This window comes from Rhinolophus hipposideros, assembly GCF_964194185.1.
Source record: "Rhinolophus hipposideros genome assembly, chromosome: 7".
Taxonomy (NCBI): Eukaryota; Metazoa; Chordata; class Mammalia; order Chiroptera; family Rhinolophidae; genus Rhinolophus; species Rhinolophus hipposideros.
In genome coordinates, this window is record NC_138053.1 from 58,805,962 (window position 1) to 58,827,969 (window position 22,008).

General features: G+C 35.2%; 2 protein-coding genes across 4 annotated transcripts in view; one reads left to right on the plus strand and one right to left on the minus strand.

Annotated features, from left to right (window-relative positions):
- Positions 1-14: 14 nt before the first annotated feature.
- Positions 15-20,901, minus strand: PPWD1 (peptidylprolyl isomerase domain and WD repeat containing 1). Of its 2 annotated transcripts, none has more exons than XM_081053975.1 (11): positions 20,694-20,901; positions 17,223-17,325; positions 15,350-15,450; positions 15,072-15,192; positions 13,335-13,782; positions 9,848-10,038; positions 8,824-9,013; positions 5,328-5,509; positions 3,050-3,131; positions 1,975-2,157; positions 15-930 (listed from the first exon to the last, which is right to left on the minus strand). In XM_081053975.1, the coding sequence occupies exons 1-11, from the start codon at positions 20,881-20,883 to the stop codon at positions 787-789; spliced, it is 1,935 nt and encodes a 644-aa protein (XP_080910101.1). In that variant the 5' UTR covers positions 20,884-20,901; the 3' UTR covers positions 15-786. The 2 variants fall into 2 exon arrangements, 1 of the variants encoding a protein (XP_080910101.1); XR_013993662.1 differs by having other exon boundaries at positions 16-930; positions 3,050-3,263; positions 20,694-20,895.
- Positions 20,902-21,029: 128 nt separating this feature from the next.
- Positions 21,030-22,008, plus strand: part of CENPK (centromere protein K) — a 34,961-nt gene continuing 33,982 nt past the window's right edge. The window contains exon 1 of one of the 2 annotated variants that reach the window (XM_081054285.1): positions 21,030-21,064. The gene's annotated coding sequence lies outside the window, so the exon portion shown is untranslated. Of the gene's footprint in view, positions 21,241-22,008 lie in introns of both variants that reach the window. The other variant, XM_081054284.1, reaches the window with a different exon arrangement.

Sequence of the window (22,008 nt, forward strand, 5' to 3'; positions counted from 1 at the left end):
AAGGAAATCAATATAAGATTTTGAACACACAGTTTTATTGCTCCGATTTCTTCTAATCTCTCCATTTATTAGATGCCCAAATTTTTACTCAGTATATATTTTTTGATTGCATATTTAATAAGATATGCTATAAACTTGAGGACAGAAAAAATTAGCTACATTAGAAAAAGAATGTGAAATAGTAAGTGAATCTGTATATAAAACCAAGGACTCAGGTATTCATTTACTCAAATTCTTATATTTGAAAGAATATTTGATAATTATTAGGGCATTTAACACTTTTGACCAAAGGGACTTCCTATTTATACATGAAGTTTTACTTACCACCGCTTACTACTTAACAGTGATCAAAAGACAAAACTAATCTGCATAGAACACAAACCTTGTAAAAGAAAGGAAATAATATATACAGTCAGATCCTGGTGCCCTTTCTTTGTGGATCTGACGAAACATATGAAGGCAGAATTGGCATGTTTTAAAAAGTTAAACAAATGCATACCATTCTTATTATTTACCATGGTTTTGAGTCTCATGAGAAATTACGTATAGGAGTGCTATTTGCCTGAATTCAGTCCATTTCAATGTTTCACCTACCAGGATGAGAAATATTGCAAGAAAAAGGCAAAGTTTTTAAAAAGTGGCCTTTAATGAAAAATATAAAAATATAAAACTGCATCCTTGAAACATGATTTGTATGTTCAGCAAGTCTTAAGAGATTCCTAATGTAAAATAGTCCTGTGTTTACAATGTGTATTTTTGTTTACACAATACAATGAAACAATCAGTTTACTTGACAGTAATATTTATGATGCTGACATCCTCGTAGGGTTTATCTGTTTTGGGATTAACTTTGACATTGGAGATCCTTTGTACAACTTCCATTCCTTTAGTCACTCGTCCAAATACCGTATGCTTATTATCAAGCCAAGGCTGTGTTGGAGAACAAATGGAAAATCTTAGTAAACCCAGATTTCTTACATCACACCCTCTAGGCGAGCAAATTAAAGATGATTTAAATTTATGCTTCTTTATGTAATTAAAAAGATTTAAAATAATTTCACTTAGTAGATTTTAAGAGTGATTTCATGTTTTTAAGAAAAAAATATAAAAGCATAGTTTAATGTAGGTATCTGTATGTTTCAGACCAAAGGGAGGTGGAAAATGTTTGCTAAAGGTAAGTTTCTTTGCATGGTTTAAAGAATTAAAGCTAAAACTTTAAAATCTCTCTGCAGGAACCCTACCTGCACAATTAAGAGGCAATTTGGAATAGTTTAAGCCGCATGTGCTTTGACACTAGAGAGGAGCTCAAATGCTAGCTCTCCTATTTATTTGACCTTTGGCAAGTTACTCATGGCTCTTTATTTCTCATCTATTATTTAAAACTTGGTATACTGATACCAGAAGTATTGTGAATACTATGTGAGACTACGAGTATGTGACTGGCATATGGTAGTTATAAATATTTTTCATTCATTGCTTAGTGCTTAATTTCAAAAATTAAGTCTAATTTTTATAATATTGTGGAACTGCATAGCAGTAGAGTATATTTTTATACTGTATTCCATCAAATCCACAATGCCATGGATTACTGGTTGCATTCTGACTTCACAGATACAAAAATGTGGGGGGAAATGTCTTAAAATCAGGAATTCATATACTCTAATCTTCCCATTCTAAAAATGAGCAAACAAGCCCTGAGGTGAAATAATGTGTTTTGTGGATTGTACAAAACATTAATGGTAGCAAAGCTGACTAGAACTCAAGTATTCTAAATTACAGAAGTATTGTTTTACAAAGTAAAATCGGATTTGTTAGGTAATTTTATAATATATTTGCTAATCTAAATGGTTTTCATTTTTACATCCTGGCAGATATAAATAATGGTAGGGAATAATGCAGCTCTTTCTTCCACTGAATTGACTCTTACATCATAACTATAAACCTCTAGCTTACAGAAAATACTGTTCTACTCACCGTTGGTACTACTGTTATGAAAAACTGAGATCCATTAGTATTTGATCCAGCGTTGGCCATGCTGAGTGTATATGGTCTGTCGTGTCGTAACGTTGAATGAAATTCATCTTCAAACTCTCCTCCCCATATGCTTTCTCCTCCCATACCAGTGCCTGTTGGATCTCCTGTCTGAATCATGAAGCCCTTAACAGAAAGTATACAAAAAACATTACACTGTTGTTTTCTATAATGTATGCTTTGGAGTTCTTACGTTTGCCAAGAGTGCTTTGTATTCAGTAAAAACTTTTCATAGTTACTCCATAAAGTGATTTTGTTAAACTCTTATTAATTTATACTTTAATTTGGATGATGTATTTCCATTGCTCAACTGCTACCTAATTTCAATGATTAAAACAAAAATGCAAAGGTCTCTTCACTTATAGACATGTATTAGCTTCCCCAAAAATCTAACTAAAACCAATTAATAGTGTAAGTAAGTTTTAGCATCTGTTTAGTATTTAGGTCTTATATAATTGCTTCACTCTTCTTCCTTTCCCTAAGCACTTGGATTTTCTGGATTTCGTTTCACTAATTCCTCCAGAATACTGAAATGTGATTTTTCTCCTGCCATCTCAGACCTCTCAGTAACCAAGAACTACATCACTGCCCCACCCGTTTTATGGAATGCTGCTCAACAAAATCCTGGGCAGAGTTCATTCTGCTCTTCAGGTATTAATGGTGACATCTGGGCTCTTCTATTATTTAAATTTGTATCTTCTAGATCTAAACCTTCTCTAGCCACTAGGAACCAGTTACTTTGGCTATTGGTTTTATCTCAGCATGACCCTCTCCTCATTATCTGACCCTGTTTTCAACTGTTGACAGAATACTGCTGCATTGTTTCTAAAAAGGTAACTATGCTACTGTTTCTGTCTTTGATTCTAGATCTGATATTCATGATCGTTCTTTTGGCTTCCATAGTCCATGTTTCCTATTCCTTTCTAATAAAGTGTGAGAAACTAAGATTCCTTAGGTTTAAACCTCTTGTTATGTAATAACATACTATTCCTTGAAGCATAATATTTGCATAACTTACCTTAATTATACGGTGAAATGTATGTCCATTATAATAACCATTTCTGCTGTGAACACAGAAGTTTTCCACTGTCTTAGGGCACCTAGTAAGACATTATTTTAAAAATATGAAATCTATTCAGAACAGTTTCTTTGCAGTTCTGCTTCCTAATGGTGTTCTCAATATCTTCTGAATGTTTCAGAAGGACAGTATTTTTTTCATAACCTCTTCTAATCTGAGGACAAGCAAGAGTTGAAAGGATATATAAGCAGTTGTATAATGTTATTTTTTAATGTACCTTTAGATCAAGATTGCTTATTATTTTAGTTTGACAGAATTTAATTTCAAGGTTATCAGTTTAAAAAATAACAACCATAGCACCTTCAAATATATAATTTCTGTATATAGTGGGTTAACTTCCTAGGAAAGTTAATTTTTTAAAATAAACAATGTTATGGTACAGTGAAACATCCTCTTGTGATTAATTTTTACCTTTGGAACAGTTAAATTAGAGGTTAAAAACCAAAAATTATTTTCCTACATTTATCAAATGCTGGTAACCTTAATAGCATCACAGCTGCTTATGTCAGCTAAAAAACGAGTACACTATAATGTGCCAGACACTTTACCAAACTTCGGAGATTGAACAGTCAAGAAAACATAGTGCCTGTATTTACTAATTTTATATTACCATGAGATAACAGTGTCAGCAACCAAAAAAAAAAAAAAAAAAAAAAGAACCCAAAACACCAAATTATTCCAAAAAGCATGAAACCAACATCAGGAGGCACACCTAACCCAGACTAGATGTTCAGAGAAGGTTTCCAAGTTGAGACATGAATTATGAGTGGGAGCTGGGGAGAGATGTGTGGTTGGCAAAGGGAATAGCCTGTGCAAATGCTTCAGAGGTACAAAAAGGATACTCAACTATTGCAAATGGGATCAAGTTCAGTATGGTCAGTGTAGCAAATGAACTGAAAATGAAGAAAGATAAGCTAGGAGGGCCAGCTAATGTAGACAGCTAGGAAATCATTAAAGGATTTAGGGCAGAGAAATACAGTAAGTCCTCACTGATAGGTTCTTGGACACTGGGACTTTAATCAAAACAATGTAGAACAAACCAATTTTACCATAGGCTAATTGATATAAATGGGATAAGTTCCTACAGCTTTCTTTCTGGTCATGAAAACATCACCAAACTTCTAAATAAAGACCCAAAACACTTCTAATATTAAACATTAAAATAAATGTGAGCTATATGTACATTAAAAAAAGATTAATAAAAGAAAGGTAACTATTTCCTAACTCAATTATTCCAGTTTTGGGTAATTTTTTAATAAAAATGTTATGGTACAGTGACATATTCCTCACCAAGGACTTATTCACTGAAGTATCTCCTATATTTAATCAACTTTAAATGGCAAACACACACACTGAATATGAAGCTTTCTAAATAATATTAACTAATCTCATGGAATGGTTTAATACGTTACATCATGTAATAACTAGCTCTTTGAGCTGGGAATGGATGGGAAAAATCAAGAGAATCTTGCACGAAGTACATCAGGGAATAACAGGCTTAAGGGATTCATGGGTTCTGAGCACTTGAAATGAGATGGTCCAGGATGCTGGAACTGCCTGGTTCTTTGTTCAGTACCACAGTGTGGTATGATAAAACATCCATAGCCAATCAATAAGTACTTTTAAGTAAAGGTGTTGTAAAAGATGTCATCCTTTGCATTAAGACTAGCCAGATACTCTATTGTATTTGGTATTCTATGTTCATTTTGCAAACTTTTAAACTGTCTAAATACTTTTCTTTTTTCAATGGAAGCTCTTATGTGTTCTATTGGAATTTATTTTTATAACGTAATTTCTGGGACTAAGGAAGAGGTTAAGTAGATGTCTGGCAACTGTCAGGAAGGAAAAATAATTATCCTCTCCTTAAGGATTTGCTTTGAGAGGAAAGCCAGTTAAAAATAAGTGAGCCACAAAATTTATAGTTGTGAGGTGCAATTAACAGTAATAGTAATATATGTTTGTATATCACTTTACAGTTTACATTTACAACTTTTACATTTTGTTCTTATTTTATAAACCTGTTAAATATGTGTATATATGTATAAAAAAATTCCCATTTTCTAGTGGAATGATTATCAGAAATCTCAGGGTTGTTGCTCTATCACACATTTCAATTCTTTAAAATTTCTTAAGTCAAAATAACAAGTTTTAAGTTGCATAGTTTCTTCCAATATACACATTTACATTGGTGTTTTAAGATGACAAAAACAGTACATACTCAACAGGAAAAAGTTTGATGTGAATGTCTCCCATGCTTGTGTGGATAATCGCACTGTCTGAAACTCGTTTAGGCCCTTCAGCCTGAGTAGCTGCCATAACTTCTTCTTTAGAAGGTTTCTCATTAAAAACATCTCGGTCAGAATCTGCACTTTTGGTATCTTCTGGTTCTCGTTTGGTAAACTCAAGGAGGAAAATAAAAAGTGATTGAATGAATTAAATTTTTCATAGGGTTAACAATTATGAACAAGAAAATTTCATTTCTTAAGTTTACTAACTTCTTTAATAGCATGTTGATTCTTTAAAATAAAAAACAAATTACAAGTTATAAAAATTAATTTATGATTTTGATTAAAAAAATTCATTTCTAATGCAGTATTTGAGGAAAGTAAGAATTCACATCAGAAGAAATCCTTATTTCAGGAATTACTTCCTATTATAGGATATATAGACAGTTAAATTATTGTTATACTTATCTAATATGAAAATAATCCATATAATGAAAATGTACGATTTCAAGTAGGATTTAATATCCTTTGGGATAGAAATATTGGGGAGCTCACATTTAACAAGATGCAGTTTTATGTGAGGTACCTCTCTACTTCTGCATTCTTGCATGTCCTAACCTGCCACCTGTTGATAGCTTTTCAGTCTGGAATCTCTGGGTTTGAATTCCAGCTCTGCCATTTACTAGTTATTTGACTTTGGGGAAGTAAATTTATTTTGTCCATTTCCTCATTCTAAATGGTGATAACAGGAAGTACCTCAAAATGATACCTTGTGGAGATTAAATGAAGGGATGAAGTGCTTAGAGAACAGTTTTTACCATATAGAGGGCACTATATACATATTAATTATTATGAGCAGGACCACATGCTAGGTAGCATGAGGATTCAAAGAGCAATCAGTAATGGATCCTGACTTTTTTTTTTTTTTTTTTTTTGCAGTGCATCATCTAATATAGCTGACCCCTGAAGTCTGGAAGAAAGAATGCAAATTTTGAATGAAGTTGTAGAAATCTCACAATCCTCAGGGTATAAGGAGAATTGAGAAAAACCTTTCAGTTGTTAAAACTCTGGACTTCCCAAGGCCTGTTTCTTTTATCTAACTCTAAGTAGACATCTTTCCTCCCAAGAATGCTCTACTTGATGCCAAATGAGTTCCAGGAAGGTAAAGCTAGTGCCCCAGGCCCTCTTGCCTAATATTCCTTGATCCACTTGGACATAATCAAAAAAAAAAAAGAGAAACAACCAAGCTAGGATGTTATTGCCTTAACATCTTACTCTCCAGTTATCAAAGGAATATTAAATAATATTTACTTATATTAATTTTTAAATACCTTGATTTAGCTCACATGGGATTACTAAAGTTCAAATTTTGTAAGATTTTACTTCATGATACTGGATATGAAAAAAGTAAATCGCATACATATATATAATATATATATACATATATATACCATTTTAATTTTGCTTAAGACTATGTACATGTAATAAAACTGAAAGCTCATTCATGAAAATGTTAGCTATATAAAGACAATACGAGTCACTTATTTTTGTTTTTCTATTTCTTCAAAGCTTACAAGGAACATTTGTGATTTAATCAACATAAAAGTAAACTCTGGGGAAAGAAAAACAAAAACACAACTTGTTACTTAGGTTTTTAATAAAGTGGATGGAAATTGTATATGTTTTTAGTGTATATCAAGAATTCTCTTTTGTGATTAATTTTTACCTTCAAAACAGTTAAATTAAGGTTAAAAATATTATTTTCCTACATTTATCAAGTGCTGGTAACCTTAATAGCATCACAGCTGCTTAGAGCATATCAGCTGAATGAATGAGTATACTATAGGGGGCCAGACACTTTACCAAAATTTGTGGACTTAATAATCAAGAAAACAATGCCTGTATTTACAGATTTTATATCATCATGAGGAGATGACAATGTCAGCAACCAAAAAACAAACAAAAAACAACCAAATTATTCCAAAGAGTGTGATAGGTGACACCAACATCAGGAGGCACACCTGACCCAGACTAGATGTTCAGAGAAGGTTTCCAAGTTGAGACATGAATTATGAGTGGGAGCTGGGGAGAGATGTGTGGCTGGCAAAGGGAATAGCCTGTGCAAATGCTTCGGAGGTAAAAAAGGATACTCAACTATTGCAAATGGGATCAAGTTCAGTATGGTCAGTGTAGCAAATGAACTGAAAATGGAGAAAGATAAGCCAGGAGGGCCAGCTAATGTAGATAGCTAGGAAATCATTAAAGGATTTAGGGCAGAGAAATACAGTAAGTCCTCACTTAAGGCCATTGGTAGGTTCTTGGAAATGGACTTTAATCAAAACAATGTAGAACAAAACCAATTTTACCATAGGCTAATTGATATAAATGGGATAAGTTCCTATAGCATTCTTTCTGGTCACGAAAACATCACCAAACTTCTAAATACCCAAAAACACTTCTAATATTAAACATGGAAATAAATGTGAGCTATACCTGTGTTAAAAAAGATTAATAAAGTAGATAATTATTTTCCAACCCAATTATTCCACTTTAGGATCATGGGTAGCTGGAGCCTATCCCAGCAGCTCAGGGTAGGAATTACCCTTGGACAGGACACTACTCCATTGCAGGGTGCGCTCGCTCGCTCTCTCACACTGGGACAATTTAGACACCAATTAACCTATCGTGCATGGGATATGGGAGAAAAACAGAGTACTTGGAGAAAACCCACATAGACATGGGGAGAATGTGCAAACTCCACACTGACATTGGTCCTGGCCAAGAGTCAAATTTTTTTTCTCATCAATATTATAACGAAACGTTATTTAAGGACCCGCTGTAATCACATTCAGGCCTTAGGAAGTCTCTGACTGCAGTGAAGGAAAGAATCCGAGGGCAGGGGTCTCTAGGCTTTATGGTCATTTCTGCTTGGCTGAACAATTAGGACGATGTTACTCCTAGGTAGTTTGATTTTGAGCCCAATTTTAGTTAACATGCAAAGTACTTTTAATTCCCCCAGAAAAAAAAATTCCTCAGGAATAAACAATTCCAAGATAGCAACGTTACAGTGCAGTCAAAAGATAAAAAAAAAGAAATGTGTAGAGAAGAAAGTGTGCAAGTGTGGGGGAGATGTATTCAAGAGTAAAAACTGTAAAATAATAAAAACACAGAAGAATTTTTAAAACCCCATAGCAAAACTATTTTGGATTCAATTATTACCATAACCACTACTTCCTATCATCTTAGACAACACAAATAGTGGTAGAAGCCAGGTTGAAAAATTTTCAAAACAGGATGGAAAACAGTACAGAAATACTTAAAATCAAGTCCTAGTTAAAAATTCTACAATATTAAGATGGTATTCTGGTTGTTTAGAAAGTCTGCTATTATTGCCAACATTCTCTTCAGTTGAAAGCACAAGCTAAGAAAATAAAACTCCAACCAAACTGGAAGAAACATTAAGATCTATCTCTTAGTACTTCCACATACCATATAAAATCTATTCTTTTTGAAAGATGTGCAGACTATTGTTGGGTCAGCTTGAATATTCTGAAGAACAGGGTTTTCAGAAGCTTTCATTTCTATAGTAGTTGCAGCACGATGTTTTTTGGCTATTCCCTGGAACAAAGCCAATTGCATCACTCTAATATTTTCTTGCTTGCCTAAGATCCGCACACACCTGGAAAATACGTTTTATACAATAAAATCATCAGAATTAACTCTAATTATAACAATTATACAGATAAAAGCAGGGAATAGTTATCTTTATCTTTGTACAAAACAACTAGTGAAAGGTTCTTAAAAAGTATTTCTCAACCCCCCCCTCCAAAAAAGTTATTTAAAATTGGTAGGCAGCTATAATTTTTAGGTTAAAAAAATACAATCATTCACTCATACAGTTTTAACCTATCCCTATTATTTTAACCTATCTGCAAACCTTCAAAGATTTTGTATTGCCAAGAACTACAATACAAATTTGTTTATATGTGAGAATGTACAGCACAAGATTTTTTCTCCTTAAAATATACTTTAAGTTCTTTTTATTTACATTCAATGATAGTATCTGATTGTAGCTATTCTGTACTAAGACCAAATGGACTGTTTGTACAAAAGGCTTATTGTGGTTTCATGCATTTTAACTTCTGATTTTATGTCTAGCAGGATGTAATGCTGAATTCTGTGGTTAAAATATTTGGCAACGTTTAACATGAACCAGGCTAATTTAAATCAATAAGCAAAAGACAGACTATAACTTGTTAAAAAAAAAAAAAAACTTGAAACTATGCATATCTTCTTTCCATTTCTTTTACAAACATGAGTGGAAACTTTTTACATAAGATTATAAACAACCAAAAGACCACAGAAAAATCCAGTCAAAACATTTGGTTAAGTTTAGACATTTGGGACCATTCCACTTGTCTTGGAACAAACAAAACTCCCATTGTTTCCCCGATCGAGGAAATGGTCCCCCATAAATGCATTTTTAAAAAACAGACATCATATTAAAGCTTACCGGTTTGTTTCTACATTTATGACTTTAATGCCCAGCATTGTTCCATACAGCACAAAGTGTCCAGTTTCATCAAAAACTATATTAATTAATCTCACTGCATCCACCTTCTCCAACTCACGTTCTACAGCCATTCGTCGGCCAAACTCCATGTCTGGGAGCTGCTGCCTCATCTGCTGTAGTTCAGTAAACATCTAGGAAACAAACCATTTATTAACAAAAAAGCTACATAATAAAGGGAATGAGAATTTAAATAGAAGCAGAGTATACATGAAGAGTCACTGACAGTCTGTATACTTATGTATGTTCTTAAGGAGGATTCCAAACACTAAGCAGGAAATAAGACATCAGTAGGTTCAATCGTAAAATATATTTACACTAACTGGTTTCTCTACTTAAAACAAAACCAGTTAGTTAATATAATTACTGCTTTTCCTACAGAAACAACAATATATCTGCTGCCTTTTATAAGCTATAGACTAGCACTTTCTGATAGAAGTACAATGCAAACCACATATGTAATATGAAATTTTCAAGTAGCCACATTAAGCAAAATAAACAGGTAAAACTAATGTTTTATTCAACCCAATATATCCAAAATATTAAGCAATTTAATAAAATTGAGATAAATTACACCCTTTTCTTATATTAAAGTTTGAAATCTTGTATTTTATACTTTCAGCTGATCTTAATTTGGACTAGGTACATACCAAGTGCTTAAGAGCCACATGTGGCTAGTGGCTACTACATTGCGCAATATCGTGTTTCCCCGAAAATAAGACCTAACTGGAAAATAAGCCCTAGCATGATTTTCAGGATGACATTCCCTGAACATAAGCCCTAATATGTCTTTTGGAGCAAAACTTAATGTAAGACCCAGTCTTATTTTTGGGGAAACACAGTAGCTATGGACTATGAGGTCCTTATTCAAGGATCCTGGGGCCTGACAGACGAGTTGTATAACAAGCACTCCATTTTTGTTCAATGAATGAACTCTTATTATTTCACTAATGTATAACAATTTCATGAAATTTCAGAAAATGTTTCAAGTTATTTTGACATTGAGCACAACTACAGTTAGAATATCATTAGATAACTAGGACATAGGATAGACATGGGTGCACTGTAGTATGAAAATTTTATTTACTTTTCTTTAGAATAGTTAAAACACAATTTTCAAAATAGGGATCACATCTTAATTATTATGTACTATTACACTACAAGCCTCCCAAAAGACATGCTCTTTACATTCAGTTTTCCAGATGTTAGGACATCAAAGAGCAGAATTCAAAAGTAGCTCTCCAATGCAGATTAAAACAGGCCAGACTTAGGTCTCATCTACTTCTATACTTTTTTCATGCCTATGTTAACTGGAAATCTCCAGTTTTTTAGATACGGAAAGAACAATATACTCTGAAAATCAAAAGGCAGTATGTGTGTTAGGGAACAAACAACAAGTATTTCATAAATGTTAACCCAATGTGAGAAGCACATCAAAATCTTTTTACAGTATTCTAGCAGGGCCTCTGTAATACACAGTTGTGTGGCCATATGCAGTGATTCTGGTTAATAAATACTAAAAGATACAATTTCACACCATCCAATTAAATTTCTTATCTGTTATACTAGGACACTTAACTGGTTAGAAACCTCCCCATGTAACATGGAACTGTGAAATTCCAGTCATTGACTACTCACTAGCACTGTAACTAATTTAATTGGCATTTGCTTTTTTTTTTTTTTCAAACTCTCATTATGAATCTCAACTTCTATCATAGGCTTTACTACTGTACTGACCACTGACCTCGTAACACCTTAGTTCTGTCACTTTGACAAATGTTGAAGACAACAAAGAAGGAATGGATAGAACAGCTCAGAGTATATATGTTAAGAGATTTACTAATTTCAATCATAAAATTGATTGAGATTAAATTTATGAGACCAATCATAAAATACCCAGGGACTAGGATTTGAATATTTCTTTTCCTAAGGAATCTTGGAAGAGCTGCAAGTTGGTAGATTTTTTAAATTATACTTAAATTGAAACTAATATCTAGTTACCAGCCACCACTAAAGAAGAAAACATCATCACCAAGGTTTCTTTTCTTAAAAGCATAATAGAAAGCTATCTTCTTCCAATAAAATGAATCACGAGGATGATTTGACTAGCAAATAGAACTTTACGTTTGTCTCAAGTCACATTACTTCAGACAGATAATCTATCTAGCTTGTTACCACTTGCCACCAAATAGGAGTGTCATTTATAAGAGTGATAGAATTTCTGAAGAGTTTAATGCAAAGAATATAATGTAAACTGGTCACTACCAAGACTGTGGAATCAACAATGTAATATAGTAAACATTATCGCTACAGAGGTTCAACCCACAGATTCTCAGAGCACACCATCGGCAGAGAACCACCTGATGAAAACAGTTGATGAGACCCAAGTTTCCACAAAAAGCAGTTAACTTTGCATTGATAAAAACTATACAACTATATGCTCTAACAAATTCTTGTTAGCAGTAATTACCTGTCAGATCCTGTTCTTAATGCTGGAGATAAATAATATCATGAGCCAAAACAGATACAGGACCATAGATCAATTGCATAGTTTATTCTACTGGGAGTTGATACACATTAATCAAATAAGACCATACCAAATGCTTTAAAATAAACAGTGATATACAGTCACATAAAATAAGTTGTCCTAGGCTGAATGAACAGTGAAAAATTCCCAAAAGAATTGAGTCTGTGAGATTTGAAGGATGAGTTCAATAGGTAATGGGAGAAATGGGGGAAGGGGTTCAAAGGAGGACATGTGCTTTTAAAAGGCTGCTCTGGGTATATAGCATGGATAACAGATTAGGAGAAAGCCAGAATAGATATAAGCAGTAGGCCATGCAATAGACCAGGCAAAAAATCATGATAGGGTAGTGACAGGTATGCTGAAATGAAATGGATGGATTTAAAGCATATTTAGGCAGTAAAATTGTCAGGACTTATGAGAAATTAATAGAGGGGTAAAGAAATAGAGTTATGGAGGACTCAAATTTCTGGCTTGCGCTAGTAGATGGATGTTGATGCCATTCATGAAAACAGGGGAAAAAAGGGATAGGACCAGGTCTGTTCATAATAGAAAGCTGGAGAAATAAATCTGGGAGTAGTCAGACAGGAGTGAACAGAGTGGGAAGAGAAGGGGGCCTAGAATGAGTTTTGAGGATCTTAAGAGAATCTGCTTACAAATAAAACAAAACTGAAAAAACAGCCACATAAGTAGAACGGTAACTGGCTCAGAAGACCTTAAAGATAAACCTAGGGAAGACACTTTTGAAGAGCAACAACATAAGACAGCAGACAGCTGAATACTATCTTTAATGTACTAAGAGAAAATAACTATCAATCTAAATATCTATATTCAGAAAAATCTTTTTAGGAAATAGCACAAAATAAAGATTTTGAGAAATGTAAAATCTGAATAAATTGCACTTACACTTAGTGATTCATCAAAGACTCTCATGAGTTTTCCAGTTAAAAACCTGAAAATTCTGACTTTTCTATCAGTACCAATTGTAGCTATTTTCTTTCCATCTGGTGAAAAACATATGCTGGTTGGAAAAGCCTTGCACTTGGCAAATTCATATAAATCTGTGTCAGTTTTATATTCCCAGTTCACATTTTTTGGGAATTTATATTCATGAGGAGGCCCAGTCCAGTATTCAATCATTCCAGATTTGTCAGAAGACACTACTGCTTTGTAAACTGGGTTTAGCCGTATCTGAGTAAGAGGTGATGTATGGAGTTTGTCAAAAACATGAAGTGGCTGGTTATCTCCTCGACCATCATAAATAAAAATTTTTCCTGTACTCTTCTCAGAAGCAGCAACTGAAGATATAGCATCCCCTGGGCAATAGATCCACTCACATTGTCCAGGAAAATAGCTGAAACAGTAAAGAATTGAGGGGAAAAAAAGAGGTCAACACAAGTAAGCATCCCTCCCCATTCGCACCACCAAAAACTGTCCTGGCCAGTGATTTAGCTAGTTTTGGATTCCTTGGTCAAAAGAAGCAGAGAGATACAGAATGGAGAGGAATAACTAAGAACAGTTACTAAGTTTTCTCTTCCTGACTTCACCAATGAAATGGTAATAACTTCTGAGGAGCTATCAAACTATAGGAAGAGAACTGCATAGCAAACCATTTACTTCTCTAGGGTACATAATGAAACCTAATTAGACCTGGGCCTTAAAATATTGTGGGGCATTGCTTTTGGGATCTCTATGTCTCAATCGATGTATAACTTACTCTTAACTAGGTTAGCATGTAACAGTATACGTTACAAATCCATTCTTGAAATATTAAAGATCAAAATATTTTAGTTTTGACTATGCTCAAAAGAAAAACATTCTTATATCACACTCTCATTATTAGTAACTGGAGAGTGGGGCCCTATTCCCATATGCTTGTGGCCTTCCAAGAATAGGGAGATATCATTTCCTCTCCCCAGTTGCCAATGAAGACACAGTGTAAAACACAGAAGAGAATCCACACCAGAAACCAAACCCTTCTGGAACCTTGATCTTGGACTTTGCAGCCTCCCGACTGTGAGAAAATAAATTTCTGTTGTTTAAGCTACCCATTCTATGGTCTTTTATTATGACAGTCTAAGCAGACTAAGACAAGTCCCAAAACTGTTTCTGATAATGCTATAACTTTCAAGCTGACATTTATTTAGAAATATGTAAAGTTAGAGCTTTATCTTTAAAAAGGCATGCTTAAAACAAAGCATTAGTCTCATTATTGTGCAGTTTAACCACAAAGTTAGGGTATCACTATACTTCAAGTTTAAAATCAACAAATAACTTCAATTCCAAAAATGTGCATAAGATTTGTAAGAACACAATACCATATTACTGAAATAAGCACAACAAAGAAGTTAATTCTAGGTACCAGTAAATTAGATATGATGATCCTTCTTGTTAAGTAGTGTTAAACGGATATAAAAAATTCTTGCTATGATGCTGTTTGGAAATTTCCGCAGTGATTAATGACAAAACCCACAGCAGAAACCTCCACATAGCATCAAAACAAGAATTCACCATATCTAAATTTCCCAAAGGTACATTTTTTAATGGCATGGTAATGTATTCTGTTTAGAAATACCTATGAAATGATAGAGCTTAAATATTATTTTACTAAATTAAAAAATGTATCATTTATAAAGGACTCACCCCAGCTTTAGCATATTGATCATGTCGAAGTTCACGACATCAAACACCTTCATTGCCTTATCGTCGCCCACAGAACAGAACAACGCTCCCTCGGAGCTAACCGCAATACTCTCAATAACTCCTATTTAAATAAACGAAATTAAAACGTCAAATACCAATGAAATAAATGCACGATTCAAAGAAAAAAACACTTTAAAAGAAATGTTAACCAGTATAGTTTAAAAAAAGTCCCCCCCCCCAAAAAAAAAAAAAAAGAAAGAAAAATTTGAAATTCTTACCCAGGTGACTACGAAAATGTTTAACAAATTCAATTCCCTCTTCCACTTTTTTCCAGAACTTAACATGTCCATCATGACTGGCAGTAATAATAAAGTCGGTCCTGCATATATAAAATTGTAAAAGTTAATTTCTAAAACAAATCTATGAATCACTCAATACCCCTTAAAGCAATCATTCACTGACAATCTTTGACTCTTTTATAATAGGTTTTCAAAAAAAACCACAAATCTTCGTTTATGCAGGCCACTATATTTGGGTAGATAGAACATTGCAAATCTTGAAACTCATTTCTGGATATCACAACAGTTGGTGCTGCTAATTTTAATCTTAATTTTTAATCTTAAGAGCTAGGATTCAAATTGAGCTAGGATGTGACATTAAAAAAAAGAAATCTCACCAGGAATCACAAGACCCTGGGGTCCTTTTATGCTAAAATTACCCTATAGGCAGTCCTTTCACAAGGAAAATGTTCTATTTTTCAGAAGCTGATAAATAATTAAGTCTCAACACACTGCTTTCATACATAGCAAAATTCAACGTGTTTGTTTTATAACCTAGCCAAGGTATTTTGCTTGTTTAAACTATGAAAAAGATTTTGTACAGAATCATCTTGCCTGTAAGGTACATAAAAATAGAAACTATTTATTGAAACCTAGTATGTATCAAGTACTTGACACACATTAATTAGTCTTTACAGCAACTCTATTAGAGTGGGTATTTTTATTACCATTTTACAAATTAGAAAATAGTTTTAAAATGTTAACTGTATTTGCCCTAGGTCCATAGCTGGAGAATGGCATTCAATTATCAGATCTGCCTAACTTCAAAACCTATTCTTTCTATTATACTCTGCTGCCTTGCATTAAAAAGAGAGAGAACAAAAAACAAACAAACTTGAGAGAGTGATAGCAATGCTAGTCCAATATGCTGCTTTATATACCGAGAACTTTGGACTAGGAAAAGTGCTCATGTTTGGTCAGAATTATCCTATAAATGAAATATAGATATTTTATTTAATTAAATTTATATCTTAAATTGTCTCCAAGAAATTAAGAATAGATTGATCCAAAGAGCAAAGTAGTTCATTTACTTCTTTCCATAATTACTGCCAATATCATCCATCACATCTCATCCCAATTTCTATACTAATCTCCTAACTGCTCTCACTGAATCCATTCTTGTCCTATTTAAATCCATTCATTTCACCACAGCCAGAGTGGTCTTAAAAGTAATATATCTGATGTTACTCTCCTGATTACAGGTTCAAAATCCACATAAGGAATATAAAACGCTGGGATTTAGCCTTTGCCATTTTTTTTTCCTCCAGCCTCATCTAAACCTGTTTCCTCACTTATAAAATGCAGATTATATTACTACTTCATAAGCTTGTTCTTAAGATAAATAATTTTTGAAAAAGCTTTAGAACAGTACTGGAGATGATATGAGCTTAACATACAGAAGTATATGACTATTATTATCCTGTTCCAAATCCCCGTGCATCTACTTTGAAGGTGCTGTGACATTTCCAGGATGTCTTAGTTCTCATCATTTTCCCCAGTAGTACTAAAGAGGCCAGCTACCAATTACTCCCATCTTTAGTAATATACTCTTTTTTCTGGGAAGCTCAGACAACACCTGGTTCATCCCCTTTTGGCATTTTATCTCCAAAAGACATACACACAAACTAAAGAGTTCTTAGAAAATATAATACATTCCTTGTATGACATAGAAAAGAACATGTAGGACTTAAAATTATTACAGAACCTGTGGAATTATATAGAAATCCATAATATCCTAAAGTTACTTCTACAAGTCCACCTCAAAATTGAAGCATTTAAAAAAAAATCTTGGAATAAAATGTGATAGACTTACTTGGTGCATACCACATGGGTGATAACATCTCTATGCATGTAACTGCGCTCGTACATGGATGCACTGGGGAGATTATCAAGATAGACTCTTTCAAACTCCAGAACTGAAAAAAAGCAAAGAAAAAAGGTTACTTTGAACAACTGGAACTAAATGCTATTTTGTATTTTCTTTAAGTTTTCTAAGTTCTATTTTGTATTTTCATCTAGATTTTCTTTAATTTCTATCAATTTCACATGTAATGAAAATAAAAATCCAGCGTCTCTTATGTCAGTTGTAACTTATTTCACGGTACTGAAAAGCACTATTATTTATTAAGTCAAGATGAGTTTCAGGAATCACAAGACCCTGGGGTCCTTTTATGCTAAAATTACCCTATAGGCAGTCCTTTCACAAGGAAAATGTTCTATTTTTCAGAAGGGGATTTGGAACAGGATAATAATAGTCATATACTTCTGTATGTTAAGCTCATATCATCTCCAGTACTCTTCTAAAGCTTTTTCTATTTTTCAGGTGTTGTTGTTCTATTTTTCAGGTGTTAATATAGATGCTTAACTGTCCCCAGAAGTTAAGAACTGAGTTTGAAGATTCCATTAAAAAAACAAAACCAAAATCCTTAAAAAGCTTTATGAAAATACTACAACCACCTTTCTAACCATGTAGATTCAATTATTAATGCTAATTCAAATAAGTAATAAAAAGCCAGTGGCCATCTATTAAGATGTCTCGTATATTTAAGGCACTGATCCTCTTTGAAGTCACTGATACGGGGATTTTTTTCAGAGCTGAGAAAATCCTAGAGAATATCCAGCTGAGTGCTTCTCATTTTTCCAGGGCAAAACATTTGTAAGAGCGATAATCTGAGGACACAGTGATTTCATTACATGTGCTATAAACAATTTTACTAGTAAAAAAATGACACTGTAAGTGTACCTAATAAAAGTCCAATGATGGCCAAACTACCTACAAAAAGTTGCTGAATTACATATGATTAGTTACTTCAGCTTTTTATAACTACTGTATAGCAGACTCAAAGCTAGTGTACTAGCACCTTTCAAGGACACCACACCCCTACGAACTACTTTTCTCTTCACTTTTATTAACAGAATCCCCATTTTTATAACAGCAGCTATAAGATGACCTTTCTCACCTTCTCCTACCGTTAGGTGTGACCATGTGTCAATGAGATAAAAGCGGAAGAGTTGTGAGATGTTAAAATTGTGTGATGGTAAAGAAGTCTCCTTGAAAAGGTGTACCATTCTTCCCTTCCTCAATGCAGCTTGAACTGGGATACATGCACTGTAATTCTAATAACCTTTTAGAACAAAAATGAGGGCCATACTCTAGTGATGTTAGGGTTAAAAGCTGGAAACAGCCTAGGTTCCTTTTGAGCCCCTACATCAATCCTAGACTGCCTACTTTGGGGCTTCTTTTACACGTGAGAAAAGTATACCTCTATATTTTTAACGATACTGTCATTTTGGGTTTTTCTGTAATATGCAGTTAAATTTAATCCTATTTGATACACATTCCTTTTGCTGTTTGTTACTTCACTTGTTGAACAGATTTTATTGAAAACGAAACAGGTTTTAAGGCACATGGGCATAAAGAAGAGCAACACATAGTTCCTGTCCTTGAGAATCCATGAATTTAATTAAAGGTAGTGCCATATAATTATTCATAATGTCTTTCCGAAAATGTATACAGAAGTTCAATGTCCAAAGAACATATTAAAGGGAATGGTTCCATTTCTAGAAAGCTAAAACACTGTTTTTTTAGATAAAAATCTTCACTGATTTTTTTTTTTAACATTTAATGTGTTTTAAAATGTCAGTTTTATTCAAACTGAATACACCACTGACTGGCTTAAATACAATAAGCATCTAATTAAGGGTGAAGATTTTCACACCTAATTATTTCCATCTCTGAATTGTATTAAATTTATAAGATCTTTTTCTCATAACACTAATATCAGCACTTTGGTATTTTTGGATTTTCCCATTCCCCCACTTATTTCCATAGAAGAGGATATGCAAAAATATTCTAAATCAATCATAAACACCATAATATTTATTCATTCGGTAAATACTGAGTATCTGCTATATGCAAAGCACTGTACCACGCACTGGAGCAAAACTAGCTCCTATATCCTTATAGACCTAGCAGTGGAGAGAAACCTTAATCTATGACATGAATAAATATACAATTTAAAAATGTAGCAAGTGCAATGAGGAAAAAGTTGCTATGGAAGCATTTATCAGGAAGACCTGGCAGTAAAAAAGGTAATGCACTTTAAGGGTGTCAATGTACAAGGTTCTAAAAAGCAGCTTCTTCAAAATTTGGACACATAAAATTTGAAAGCTACCTGTAAATTCAGCACCATAAACATTACCTCAGAGTTACCAGCAATGTGCTTTCGACACCCAGCCCCAAATGGAGAAGTCACAGGCTTCCCAGAGGTGACAGCTGAGTGCTACAGGATGAACAAAAGTTAGCCAAGTGAAAGGGGTAAGGGGAATAATTCCAGGTAAAGAGAGACACTATGATAGTCTGACCGTCATCCTTTGGCTGGAGCACAGAGGAGAAATGACAGCGGTTAGGAGGGGAAAGTATGGAAATACGCTGGTTGGATGAGAAACCATATCATGAAGGTCCTTGTATGCCATGTTAGGGAGGTTAGGGACTTTGTTTTCAAAATAATAAGAAATCACTGAAGAGTTAAGCAGGGAGGGTGATAAAGATTTGAGCTTTCACAAAGAATCACATTTTCATGGTCCTAGACGTCTAAGGAAAGCATGTCATCGAACAGCTTGAAAAACAAGAAAATGTAATCTATCCCTTTAGCCACTCCTTTTATTTGATAACATTTTGTCACTATTCCACGAGTGGCAAAATGCTTCATGCCATGGTATGTCACGAGTACGGACTGAGAACCACAGACCTTAGCTTTTAAATGAAAAACGTGTGGTCCAGGTAACTTACGTAACTTTCCCCAGGTCAGAAAACCCATTGGTGGAAATGAGCTTTCCCTCCACTTTAGATCCTAAATAGGCACGGCCGCCCCTCCGCTTCCCAACACACTACCTACCACTCCTGGGCCAAAAGCCTCGGACGGCCAGTACTTTTCCCCCACAACTGCTCCACGGAGTTAGAAACTCCAACCCCATATGGCTGCAGGGATAAAAAGAGAGGTGCTAAGCACCTGTAAGTCTTGGTGCAAGTAAGCATTGGCATCTGTTATAACAAATCAGTGATGAATAGTGTTTGATATTATGAAAAAGACACTGGACTGCGCCCAAATCACTCTTTCAGGAGGACGTCCAAGTATAGCGTGGCCAGAAGTGAGAAGACGACCCTCTGTTCTGAAGGCACAAAACCCCACCAACACACCGCCCGTCTTCGAGTCAGGCTTCAACTCTCCCACTCCGTGGCTCGCAGCATTCCACCTCGCCCTGTGCTTATCACGGTAACTACCTTTCCTCTTCTTGGCCAATGTTGCCTCTACAGGTAAAGGCCCAACCCAGCGCTCTTCATTATCCTCTTCGTTCTCTTGGGCCACTGGTACCGCCACTGTCGGCTCTCTTTCTTTGAGGTCCGTTTTTTCCGGTTCCTCCGGGTCCCGGCGCCTTCGTCTTCTTTGCTGTGAATCACCTTCTGCCGCCATGTTGACCGAATCGTCGGAAAAGGCGCGACACACACAGATCGGCAACCAATCGCGAGGCAGCGGCGCAGCTTTACCGTCAGCGGCCGAGCGAGTCTCAGGATTGGCTGCGGTGCATCCAATCAGCAAGCAGCGCGCGCACGGGTCCTGGGCGCGGAAGGCTTGTCTGCGTCGGGCTGAGACGGTAAGAAAAGGGCAGGGGAGCGCGCAGTAACGGTTTTTCCTGGTCGCCCGGGCTGGCAGCTCCCACCATATGGAGCGATAGCCTCGGTTGCTGGGACCCTTACCTCCGGGGAACTGAATAGCTGACTTCCAGCCGGGCCTTGAGTCCCGCTCTTCTCCGGCTCCAGAACCTCTCAGGTTAGGAGAGAAAAGGACAAAGGGGTGGGGAATTGAAGGAGCTGGTTAACTCGGGCCTTTGTGAAGTGCTCCAGGCATGTCTTCTTTCCTGCGCGTCTGGGTTCCGTCACGCACTTGCTGAAGGAGGTGGTTAGCGTTTGTCACTGTTTTTGAAGGAGAGACCCAGCCACACCAAGTGACCTAAGTCGCCCACGGCGGGGCCATTCACCCTTCTGCCTTCACGCTGGTCTAGGCGTCCATCTCTTAGCGGCCTTCTCGATGTCAGCTCTCTTCTTAAAAACAAACAACACAAAAAATAAGTTAAAAGAAAGAAAGATATTTGTTGTGGTTAAAAAAAAAAACCTCACACAACATTTACCATCTTTCTCTCTTCTTTTTGTCTTTGAAATACATCTTGTTCACAGGACCTTCCTAAAACACTGCTTTCAAAAGACCTATTGAGCAGCCTCCTGGTTGCCTGTTTCAAAGCAGATCAATTTCTTTACTTTTGCTTTGAGGTGGACAGATACGGGTCAAGAACTGAACTGCCCAGAGTAAGCACTTTTTAAAGTTTGTTGTTGTTGTTGTTGTTGTTTTTTTAATTTTAAAGGCTCCCATTATTTGGCCCATCCACCTCGCACGTCTCATTTCTTCTCTGCTCGAAGCGGATCACTGTGTGTGTGTTGTGTGTCTCACAAATTTCCTATGCTCATCCTTGCCTTCCCGTCTTAAGTTTTCATGCCTTGAAAGCATCTCCACGGCAAATCTAGCCTTCACCTGTACAGCTTC

Coding starts and splice junctions, on each gene's coding strand:
- PPWD1 (XM_081053975.1), bottom strand. CDS start 20,883: ATGGCGGCAGAAGGTGATTCACAGCAAAGAAGACGAAGGCGCCGGGAC. Junction 9,014..9,847: donor ATAAATGTAGAAACAAACCG/GTAAGCTTTAAT, acceptor CGTATTTTCCAG/GTGTGTGCGGATCTTAGGCA. Junction 5,510..8,823: donor AAAAGAATAGATTTTATATG/GTATGTGGAAGT, acceptor TTCCTCCTTGAG/TTTACCAAACGAGAACCAGA.